Consider the following 12,286-nt stretch of genomic DNA (forward strand, 5'->3'; position numbering starts at 1 on the left):
CCTGACGAGGGGTCAGCTGTGGTACATTAACAGCTGGTTGGACTGTTGCAGTCCGCATTACATATTGGACTAATTGCCTATGTATTTTAATTAATGTTTTTAGCTGTACTAACAGCTCTTCTCTAGACATTTTTGCAATGTCCGGATGTGGTGTGTAGCTGGCTAGAACCGGCCACGTTGCTCCTGGTCTACCTAGTGGACCGAGCCTGGTAATATGATCATTATGTTTTAGGGCGCCATTAAACCAGAGCAGGTGCTCTTGGAATTTTAGTGGGATTTCAGTCTCCTCGAAAGGAGCGTACTCTTCCGGAGGTTTCTCTATTTTGTAATAGTGAAACTCTTTTGTTCTAGCGTTTGCCGCTGGAAAGTTTATCCATGAATAGAATACCTCTGTCTGCCGATATTCGTGTGCCTCTATCACGAAGATTACTGTACCACCTTGTGGTGTCAGTCCGTTTTCTATAAGTTTTAAAGTTATATATTTTCTTAAATGTACCGGGATGATAATTGCATCCGGGTCTGTGTGTTCGGGACCCTGCTGAGTCGCATCTGCTGCGCCCCCAGTGGTTCCGTTTTCTAAGTCTGACATTTTATAAATGCAGGCTTTGCAGAGTAGGTCTCCAAGGAGACAAAGATTAGGTGCACAATATTTTGGAACACTGTATCCTTCAACGTTGAATAAACCAGAGCTTTACATAGGAATCTCTTCCTACTGAGTTCGGGCGGATTTTAACCTTTCACCCACTCCAGACGTCTATTGGAGTATTTACGGGAGAAAGGGGTCTGTGTGAAATATGCACGACTGAGTTACTCTAGCGTCTTGCGTTAGTTTATCGCCTTACCAAACGTTGGGCGCCATGTAGCGTAGTTCCTATTTTCCCAATAGGCCCTGCGCATTGGAATAACATAAACAGTAGTATCGACGTAGAAGTGCGGATCTTCCAGGCCTCTACTGACTATGCTAAACTTAATTGGGTTTGTTACCAACTAGCTCAGAGGTCACTGGAAACTTTCTTGACTGAAATAGGAAGTGATCAGCTTCCCTGGCACAGACAAGAAGGGATTCAGTTTTCCAACAACCGTGCAACATGACAACTTTGCTCCTCAGATCAAGAGTCAATCTCTAGGGTCGTGTGAAACAATAGACAGTTATTTTACTCAGTCAGGTTGGTGCAGTTTACTTTCACAATATGTAGAGAACAGAGAGACGGGCGTTTGTCAATAAAGAGTTAACATTTATTGAACAGTCTTTCTTCTCATACAAGAGAAATGAATTGCCACAATTGCAAGACTTGTTATTATAAAAAGTACGTACAGTAAGATTAGTATTGCGAAATAATACTGTAAAAGCATTGATATGGTTTCTTAGCCATACAATGGTTTAAAAGTAATAAAACATATATACATTCATATATACATTAGGCTAAAATACTCAACTGGTGCTTCTAACTACGCCTACCCCAGTGTACCTGACCTAAGCCTAATACTTGGGAGGGGAGTAAGTAAGTAGCTTTAGTTTAAGTTGGTTTTGCCAAGGTTTGCTTCAAGAATTCTCTCTCAAGGGTTTAGTCAACACCATACCTCTGGAATAGAATGATGGAGGTCTGGTATCTCCCTCAGGGCTCGATATCCCAGTCACCCGCAAGGGTAGACCAGAAACGCTGGAGCTGGATTTCTCGGCAGGAGAAAGGCAGCGTCTCTTCTCAGCGCGTCGAGGAGGAGAAGGAGGGGGGACAGCGTCCGCGGGCAGCTTGCATCTGCTGGGCTCTTGCAGGGGGACGGCTGTTCAGCTCCTAAGTTCACCACACCATCGTTCGCTAGTTAGCAGCGATAGCAGTAGCGATAGCAGCTATGATATCTTCAGCATAACAGCAGCTTCAGGCGACGGGCAACAGGGCTCTTGCTTAAGGCCACGTTGGTAGTATTTATACCTGAAAGGTGCCTTGTTTGACGTAAGTTTGCTGGACATAAGACGTCAATAAAGATGTCACTAGGAAGTGATCGTCTATCAGTGCTCATTAGAGTTCTATTACTAATCAAAACACAGCAAGCGGGGATTTCCAGGTTTGCTGAGTTTTTATCTTGTTGAAGAACTCAGAGTGTTAATCTAGGAATCTCAGATAGTGACTTCTGCTCTGTCATTGCACTAATTGGTTGCAAAGGAAGTGGCAGAGAAAGCTATTCTGGAATGTGGCTCTGTTCGTGTGAGGCCAGAGATGAGTTACTGAATATTGTACTTGAACGGTTATGCCAATATAGGGAATAAATGGATTTATAGCCGAATAGGGGCATAAGGTCACAGTATCGATCAGGGTCCTAGATAAGCACGCAACAGTCTTAAGGGTTGGTGTGGACAATTAGGTGACAGCCCTGAGCACCGGAAACCACAGACTCAAATTAAGCACTGCTCGTCTTGACCCAGTAAAGGACAGTGCCTTGTATTCCAGTCTTGATCAGCCTGTAGAGCAGTAGCAATGGGTCAACCATATCAACTCCAAAGCATGGTCTAGAAGCTAAGCGGCCAACGCATTGCAATGGGCAATATTCTGGAGGTCACCCCAAGTTGCAATGAATGTTGGTTTTGTGCCTCTTCCTGGTTGGATGGCAGTCTGTGTATCAGTGAGGAGGTTGTTGTGATTGAGGAAATGAGAGATTTAAAGTCTGTTTTTACAGTTACTTTCCCAAAAAATTGCCATTTGCTACTAACCTTTAGTTTGCTGGGCCCAGTCCTTGTCTCGTAGGCCTTGGTTTATAGTAAGTCATTTTAGTTTATTGAGGATCTCTCCATTTGAAAGGATCAACTCATTGCTTTGGCTTGGATGAGAGCAGACAGTACTAGGAGGATGTTTCTGAAAATGCTTGGGGAGGTATGAGTGAGTCAGTCAGGAATTGGCGATAGATTTTATTAGTTAAGCAGAGTATTTTATAGCGAGAACGCTGAATGTGAAGAGGTTTGGATGGTGTTTTGTGGATGCATGAAGGGCGTGTCAAGGACTGTTCTTGATTGAACGTAGGACAGTAGGCTGTGAGCTCTTCCAATGAAGTGGTCAGCCATCGAGATGTGGACCTCATGGGAGAAGTTACCATGGATTGAGACACAGTCTTGGTTATGGAATTGGAGATGTTTGGAAGACCTCCTTAGTTTGGGGCATCCGAGATGCGCAGTAAATGTTGCAAACTCTTAGCTTTGTTGATGGTAGCTTTATTTATTTTGAACTGTCTCTGTAATTTTTTATGCTAATGGTGCAAGTTCTACTCCATCATCTTTCTGTGGTTTTTTGGTTGATTATTTTTGTAGTTTTCTAACTGGATCTGGCCACCCCACCTTCTGAAGGTGTTCTTGGTTTCATGAAGCTTTGAGGTGAATCACTTTGTTGAAGACCTCCGAGAGCCACTAGCAAAATTGACAGATAGTTATCATTTGGTCCAGTATTTCCTCTTACTGAGATCAGTTCATTGGAGGCTATGGTTGCATCAAGATTAGGGCCTGCAGCCTGAGAATGTATAATGCAGTTTCAGCCTGTCAAACCAAGTCTTAAGTGAATGGGTTTTGATGGCCAATGATAATGTCTGTGATGGAATCTAGCTAGGGTGCTGTCTGCAAAACCACTGTTGAGAGGAAGTAGTAGTAGATAAATGGAAAGGTGATGGATTAGGTTGGAGTGGGATAGCAGTGAAACAGTAGATATTCACACTTCTGTGGAGGTTAACCCCTTCGCTGCTCATGACGAGCTCCGCTCGTCATGCAGTACACTGGTCGTGTGCATATGACGAGCTGAGCTCGTCACGAAACAATGTATTCCATGGATCTGCAGAGGGGGAATTTCTGCAGCATTGATAGTGTTAATTTATGATGATAATTATGTTGGTAAACTCACCATCACTCCTTTGCCCCAGAAAATGTCGGAGATGATGAGGACGTCCCTTTGGAGTCTGATAGTTGGTGATATGTGCAGATTATGTTCTTGTCTTAGGTGCTTGGATGAATTACAGTGCAGGAAAAGTAGTCTTTGCGCGATCTCAGGTTAGTGCATTAGCTGGCGAGTTGGGTAGTTCTGAGGAATCCTCTATTATCTGCAGCTGTATGAGTTAATCTAATCGCATTCAAGGGATTCCCCTTTCTGAAGCGTCGTTTTGCTAGGGAACAGTCAGCTTTGGTGGTCACTGCTCTGGCAGGCGTTCTGACTGAGGTGATAAATGATTGAATGGGCAGAGAGCTGTAATTGATTGTTTAGGAAGTTGCAATGGATTCACTGGCTACTAAGATCAGTACTGGAGTGACTTGTGGCCGAGGATGGTTGTTCACACCTGCGATGTCCTGGCAATCGTTCTGGCTATTTAAGACACAAGAGCATATAATATGAGAGTTTATCAAAGGAGGGACGAGGAAAACGTGTCCATTTATTTCCCCAAGTAATATCAAAGTTAATCAAGTGAAGAAATGGACACTTGTAACAGATCCAGACCATTGGTTGGAAAAACTATGGTACCCTCAAAAGACCCAATGTGAAATAGGTTTAGCGGTATATATCGTTCCTCCGCCCCTACATTGTGGTTCGTTGGCAGTTATCATTGGGTACCATAGGTAGTGTGGGTGCCTGCCTCAGCCAGAGGCTCCTCTGGTCTGGATTGCAGTGACCAGAGAAAACATTTTTGTGCAAAGAAAAATCAAAAAATAGCTGTTAAAAATAAGATCAGCACCTTGTGGAATTTAATAAATGGTGTTGGTCTTATGGTAAAACCAATGGGTACTTAACCTAGATCGAGTTAAGGGATCTGGAAGTATAATCATACGTAGGTGTCGACATGTTTCAGCCCCCTTTGGCTCAAAGGAGTCTACGGGGCTTTCGTCAGGACAAGAAGGGACAAACAAACATAGAAGTTTTACTCACACGCGTTTAGTGGAGTTCAATGCAATTGAGGGTCAAAATTTATATGAACCACTCAGGTATATATAAGCCCCCTTTTGCGGAGAATATTGCTTCTATCGGGGTTCAGAGCCGCATGTCTCGGATCCTGCACCGCTTGTGCTGACTCTGCTGACCCGGTCCGGGGGCAGAGTCAGCACAAGCGGTGCAGGATCCGAGACATGCGGCTCTGAACCCCGATAGAAGCAATATTCTCCGCAAAAGGGGGCTTATATATACCTGAGTGGTTCATATAAATTTTGACCCTCAATTGCATTGAACTCCACTAAACGCGTGTGAGTAAAACTTCTATGTTTGTTTGTCCCTTCTTGTCCTGACGAAAGCCCCGTAGACTCCTTTGAGCCAAAGGGGGCTGAAACATGTCGACACCTACGTATGATTATACTTCCAGATCCCTTAACTCGATCTAGGTTAAGTACCCATTGGTTTTACCATAAGACCAACACCATTTATTAAATTCCACAAGGTGCTGATCTTATTTTTAACAGCTATTTTTTGATTTTTCTTTGCACAAAAATTTTTTCTCTGGTCACTGCAATCCAGACCAGAGGAGCCTCTGGCTGAGGCAGGCACCCACACTACCTATGGTACCCAATGATAACTGCCAACGAACCACAATGTAGGGGCGGAGGAACGATATATACCGCTAAACCTATTTCACATTGGGTCTTTTGAGGGTACCATAGTTTTTCCAACCAATGGTCTGGATCTGTTACAAGTGTCCATTTCTTCACTTGATTAACTTTCATATAATATGAGATACATCTCTGGTGCGCAGGCAGCAGGAAGGAAGAAAGTTGGTATAGTTGTGTCTTGGTTGGTGGTATCATGGTTTGTTGGTTATTTTTTGCTTGTTTGGGTGAACATTTTTGATCCAGTGGTTTTTCAGGCCAGTATGGCTGCAGAGTCCAGGGGCAAGCTGAAATAGTGAGTTTACCAAGCTGATCTAGAGCACCAGTGGTTAAGCTATATGGACAACTCAGATATTTTTGAGGAAGCTAGATTGAGGTTACCAAAATGTTCAGATAGGTGCTGTGGTAGGAGGTGGAGTATAGACCAGAGTGATGGATGGAATACTTGAATTTATCTCAACAGCCGGTAACTATTCGGGGCCATATCCCAATCCATTGTTATTTTATACACCATTCCACCTCAGTTTGAAACCTGCCATATTCAAATGTGACTTGACCCTGCTTCAATAGGAACCGTTCAGCCCAAACTACCAGGCCAGGTCTTCCACAAACCGGAACATAAGCAACCCAAGACCAGTTTCACCCTTATTATGACTCATCAGTCTGGTATTGCTTTGTTCCCTGAGACCTAAGTTGGTCGAAATCGGTCTGCGTTCGCTTGTAGTCCCTTCTTTAGGGGGCTCTCCTGACAGTTCAGGAAGGACTGTCCCATCAGGAGCAGGGTTGGTTCTGGTTTACATAAGGTGGGCCTTTGTCCAGAGTGGTTACTGGGCAAAAAACAATGGACTGGAATGCGGCACGAGCGGTTGTCAGTGGCTGAGATCAATTCAATCATATCATCCACCACCTTGTTGTTGTTGTTGTTTTTGTTGTTGTTGTAGTAGTAGGGACTGGAGCAGTGGATTGAGGGGACCAGGACTGAGGCTAAACTCTTAGGAGTAGTACGGGGTTCATCTAAACAAGAAGACGCTGGCCTGTGCCATAAATCCTGATACCACAGTACTAGGACCGAGTGCGCTATACAAGAGTGGGGAAGACCGAGCCTGGAATAACCCACAGACCCCAAGGTAGTAGATTTATGTGATCATCTCAGAAGCAGAGAGGCACACAGTGGCATAAAGCACCTGCACCAGCTTATTGGATCTATGAGGTGCACTTTGAAGGAGAGATGCCACAACCTGGGGGAATAAGCAATAGAACTACGGTAGTAAGTTTGTGTGGTCCACTCAAAAGTGAAGGAGGTGCAGTCCACCAAGATACAGCAGCTTGTACGGCATAGAATACACCTGTGCATGATAGGTGTTTTCAACCCCCAAATGAACAGACATGATGCATATGTATGGGTGATTGAAATTGTAATGTTGCAAGATACTTATTTCACATGTTTCACCAGCCTCAGCTAATCCTAAAGAGCTCACATTTAATAGGGTTCTTTCTGGACAGAGCATAAAACATAGTAGATATTGCTATGAGGTTAGTCAGAACAATGTGTTTAAACAAAATATTTGGCTGAAGTATTAGAATATTGAATTATATTTTCTTTGCCCACTGCCAGTGAAATACGTAGCCTTTAGCCAAAACCATTGGAAAATAATGTTGTAAAATGACCCCCAGATAGTCACATTTTTCAGCAGAGGCTCTTCCTGCTCCTATGAGTTGAGGTCAATGGTATGTTTGCTCCAATGCAAGGCTGCCTCCGGTCTTGTGCCTGATCGCACTGTGGAGCTCATTTCCATGGATGGCAGGCTGGTAGTCTTAATCTCTTAGGCTTTGTAGGCTTTACCATAGCAGAGGCACCGGGACAGCCCATCACGGCTTCCAGTTTGGGACACCAATCTCGGATATCCATTCAAATCTTATTGCACAAGCCATAAACACAAACTGCAACACATTACTCTTCTGTAGAAAGACCTCATCGCTTCCTTCATTTTTGAGTCGTCCAGGACCTTTCTGGTTATACAGAGTGTGTTCGTTCACCTAAAACATTGTTCTGTGCACAATATCAATGGCCGAGCTTCCCCGGTCACCATGAAATCTGCCTGGAGGATGTTGGAATCTGCTTTGGTCTCTTGGAAAGGCTGCTGTCCACCAGCAAAAACAGAGAAGCCGCCAGGCTCCAGGACCCACTGGTCCGTCCACACAGCCCGCTGCTTGGAGGTCACCTCAAAGATGGCAGTCACCGAGCGGCCAGCAGGAATCAGGATGCGACTAGTGCCAACTAGCTGCCACCGAGGGACGGGAACGGAAGCCTCTGCCCATCTGAGGTATAGCTGGACCACCTGCATTGGGGAGAGGAAGACAATGATGAAGAACATTTTGATTCCGTAGTGTGACCCAACTGCAAAAAACCCCGCTGAGGCAACTGTCGTACTAGGGCAGAGTGAAAGCGATGACAATATCCTGTTGTTAGGAGTAAGGAAGACTATTCGATGATGTGACAACACATACATTTTTATAACAGAAAGGCAACTGATATCAAAATTCCAGCACAATGACCATGACAGCGTACAGAGCGTACCACAATGTCTCCAAATACCTGCTATCTCACTTAAATGAAGTTCAAAATGCTAATGCAAAAATTCTTCATGGCCGAATAGGACACAATACAATGTATGCATTTACAATGCGTGCCCTTACAACACATTACTTTGGGGAATGCGTTGTGATGTATTTTGCGTTGTAAAAATTGTTTTGTAAAGGCAACATGCTTGTAAACAATGTCTCCCTTCATGACCTACATAAGTTAGAGGCAATGCTAACCCAGCACTTGCCCAGTTCTAAGGTGAGTGGCTTTCTAATCATTGTGCATACTGCTTGACATTCACCTGCACCACTTTTTTACTTAAACATTTTAAACTGTGCCAACTCTTCTGGCCGTGCTGCTTTCGACACTTATCTAATCTCCAAAACTGAGGAAGACAAAGCGCTCAGGGAAACAACTTCGAGGCTCTTTTGTAAATTTCCTCCCATTATACATCAGGGAAACATAGCACGTGCTCTTTTAGGAACCACTTACGGGCTCTTTCGTTCAGATCTAAAGATTCCTGACTGTTGGTAGTTCACTCCAGCTATGAAGTTTATACAAAACTTTCCTCTTTACCATGGAACTCCTTTATGTGTTATTAAGGGCAGACTTGTTGTGACAAGTTGCTGCATTGTGGGTGGGCTTCACATGAGGGATCGGCTGGTAGATTGCAACTGAAAGCTCTAGAGGTTCTTGTTACACCTTGTGGTATAAACTTACAAGGAGAAATAGGGTAATGTGCTATCTATAAATAACATATCGAATTATAGATGGGTGATTATGAAAAATGGGATTGTTTTTCACCGAGGGCGTTCTGAGTGACATCAAATAGACAACAAGAGTGAAGCTCGCATTTTCTGTAATGTCTGTCGGAAACACATCCACTTTATTCACAATTGCCCATCTACTATTTTATGTGGTGTATGGATTCAAAATCCATCCACTATTGTAAAGAGGCTTTTTAAAGTCTGCTGTTTTAAACATAGAAATAAACATGAAGGATTGAGTACCGTTATGTCATAGCAGTGAAAAAACAATCTCTGTCACTCAAAGACGTGATGCCACTAGCCTCATATAACAGCATTATGAGCAGCCTGTTCTGCAGAATGAGTGGGGCCAATATTTTTTTAATAGTTTGGATTGTGATTTGCTGGGTAGCTTATCAGGTGATGTCATACTACTGTCAAAATGCTTAAAGCAGGCTACTGAATGATGTCACTCCACTTATGGAAGACTATCAGTGGAGTAGAAGTGTGTTTCAGTGGCCAGAGTGGCTACCTCTGGAGTGTTGGCTCAAGGTTCAATTCCCCGGCATCACCTCAGCATCATGTGACTCTGGGCAATAGCTCACTTAATCCCCCCACCCCCCTCGCCCCGACAGCCCTCAGCACCTTGAGGCCCTTAGGGGTGATTAATTTGCGCTTTACAAATACTGGATTTATTTATTTAATGGGAAATGATCTACTGAATATCACACCGCACCCTATTAAAACCAGCCATATGTCACAAAGACACTCAACGAACCTAGCAGTTGTTAAATTTGTTATTCTGCATTATTTGTGGGAACAAACATCCATTCATCCTTTAAGAACTCTTGTAAGTGACTTGAGATCTACTTATTTCTATTTGTCAGATGGGACATTTCCTACAAGTTGTGCCCTTGCACGCAAGTTGAGGGGTTCTTTTGCCCCGCCCAGTTTCCCTGACGGTTGTGAGGAACAGGGTGAGCTGATACTTGTTTGAGGTGTGAGAACATTTAAGAGAAGGAATTGATCTACTTACCTCATCACTGTCGCGTTTCCCAGAATTCTCCACCTCCACAGAAATGCTTAAATGGCCACAAATGGGTAGGGATGTGGTGGAAAGTACCAGGTTACTGTAATGGAAAGTGGTGTAGGAGAGTCCATAACCAAATGGATACAGGGGTGGATGATCGCCATAGTAACGGTACGTCCGTCCCTCCATAGTGTAGTTTTCCATCGCTGGTACCTAGAAATTGCAGAAGAGTCAAAACTGTAAAGTTTATTTTGTAGTTACTTTTATGTATCGTTCATACCACTGACAAGTTGTTGAGGCACATTTTCCGACAGGTACGCATATGGATGAAGGAGTTTCTGTCACACGGCTTACATGGATAGGGGTTTGATGTCACACGCTAAGCACAGAGTTGTGCTCTTATCTTGTTTTGTTAATGTGCCCAAGCATGTGCTTGAAGACAAAAGGAAAGACAGGATGCTAATGAACTACATTCAAGAATTTGGATGGATATAAAGTGTGTGCTTGAAGTTTGACATATGTGGAACATATTTCGATGTTGTGCGTGTATGGCAGAGAATGCTGAAGCCATGACCCAGCAAGCATGCAACTATGAACAGGTATGGAGAAAAAAGTGAGAAAAGATGCTGTTGTACATGCATTCAAGAGAGAACAAATCTACCGACAGACGACCTTTAGGCAAATTAATTGCCCTAAAAAAAGGCCGAAACCACAATGTGCAGAAAAGTACACAGCCCAATCTTCCTTAAAAAGCAAGCATCAAACGTTCACATGATCCCAACAGATTATCACATGATGCACACAATGTATGGCCCCCAGGATAGCTGGGCTTCCTATTAAACAGCTGCAGAATTTTCTTTTAATAATCCAACTCATAGAACCAAAAAGGTTTCACTTTCCTTTTGACTGCAATGAATAGTTTTCTTTCATCTTCAAGGACTACTGATGATTTGAATCAGTTACAGAGGATAGGCAACTTGTTTCTAAACGTTATGATACCTTAAGGTCCAGATGAAGGAATATGATGTTAAATGAAGATTAAAAAAGAGAAAATCAGACGTTCTTCTTGTTTTCTTTCTGCCCTTACACTGCCAGTTAAGGATCAAACACCTCTCTTTTAGCCCACTTTAAAACTCCTCATATCAACCGTGTGCACTTTTGGTTTAAGATGTCTTGCACTTTAAAGATTCTTTCTGTTTTTCATTCAACTTAAGTGAAGCTACATGTTCCTGTGAAAATATTGCTTCTGTTAAGATGGCTTGGGTCTGAACTTCCTCCAGTTAAGGTACAAGAGCAACCAGAATATAAAGGTCAAGTAATTTCTGATTCTTGGAAGTTTGCAGGGCCATCTGCAATTACTGATCCACTGGAAAGGTGAGTGTACTTGTCAAGTCAAGTCAAGTCAAATAATTTATATAGCGCACTACATACCCAGAGGGTCTCAAGGCGCTTGAGGAGGGGTGGGGAATTACTTGTCGAATATCCAGGTTTTAAGTTGCTTTCTGAAGGCTAGGTGGTTTTGAGTAAGGCGGAGGTGAATGGGAAGGGAGTTCCAGGTTTTAGCCGCTAGGTAGGAGAAGGATCTTCCTCCCATGGTGGTTTTGTTGATGAGTGGAACAGCAGCGAGGGCTTGGTTGGAAGAGCGTAGTTGGCGGGGGGGGGGGTGTAGAAGGAAAGTCGCGTGTTGAGGCATTCGGGTCCAAGTTCATAGAGTGCTTTGTGTGCGTAGGTGAGGAAACAAAACGTTATCCTCTTATTGACAGGGAGCCAGTGGAGGTGTTTCAGGTGACTGGAAATGTGGTTTTTGCGCGGGATGTCTAGTATGAGTCTTGCTGCAGCGTTTTGGATGCGTTGGAGTTTTTTCTGAAGTTTTGCGGTGGTACCGGCGTATAGGGTGTTTCCGTAGTCCAGGAGTCTTGTAACCAATGCGTGGGTGACCGTTTTCCTAGTTTCGGTGGGGATCCAGCGAAATGTTTTTTTGAGCATGCGAAGAATGTTGAAGCAGGATGATGAAACGGCGTTGACTTGTCTGGTCATCGAGAGGGAGGAGTCCAGGATGACGCCCAGGTTCCGTGCGTGGTCCGTTGGGGTGGGTGCTTTTCCAAGAGCCGCTGGCCACCAAGAGTCGTCCCAGGCGGAGGGGGAAGTACCTAAGATGAGGACTTCTGTTTTGTCTGAATTTAGTTTAAGACGGCTGTGATTTATCCACTCAGCTACTTCTTTCATTCCTTCATGTAGGTTGTTTTTGGCGGTGTTAGGGTCTTTGGTGAGTGAGAGGATCAGTTGAGTGTCATCAGCGTAGGAGATGATGTTGAGGTTGTGTTGGCGTGCGATGGTCGCGAGGGGGCTCATGTATACGTTGAAGA

General features: G+C 43.8%; 1 protein-coding gene across 4 annotated transcripts in view; it reads right to left on the reverse strand.

Annotated features, from left to right (window-relative positions):
• Positions 1-6,958: 6,958 nt before the first annotated feature.
• Positions 6,959-12,286, reverse strand: part of LOC147731446 (uncharacterized) — a 170,003-nt gene continuing 164,675 nt past the window's right edge. For all 4 annotated transcript variants that reach the window (XM_086956486.1, XM_086956488.1, XM_086956489.1 and 1 more), the window contains 2 exons: positions 9,927-10,133; positions 6,959-7,899 (listed from right to left, as the gene is read on the reverse strand). In XM_086956486.1, the coding sequence (XP_086812612.1) occupies positions 7,594-7,899; positions 9,927-10,133 (513 nt within the window). In that variant the 3' untranslated portion in view covers positions 6,959-7,593. The remainder of the gene's footprint in view (positions 7,900-9,926; positions 10,134-12,286) is intronic.

The sequence above is a fragment of the Lissotriton vulgaris genome, chromosome 2_1 (assembly GCF_964263255.1).
Source record: "Lissotriton vulgaris chromosome 2_1, aLisVul1.2, whole genome shotgun sequence".
Taxonomy (NCBI): domain Eukaryota; kingdom Metazoa; phylum Chordata; class Amphibia; order Caudata; family Salamandridae; genus Lissotriton; species Lissotriton vulgaris.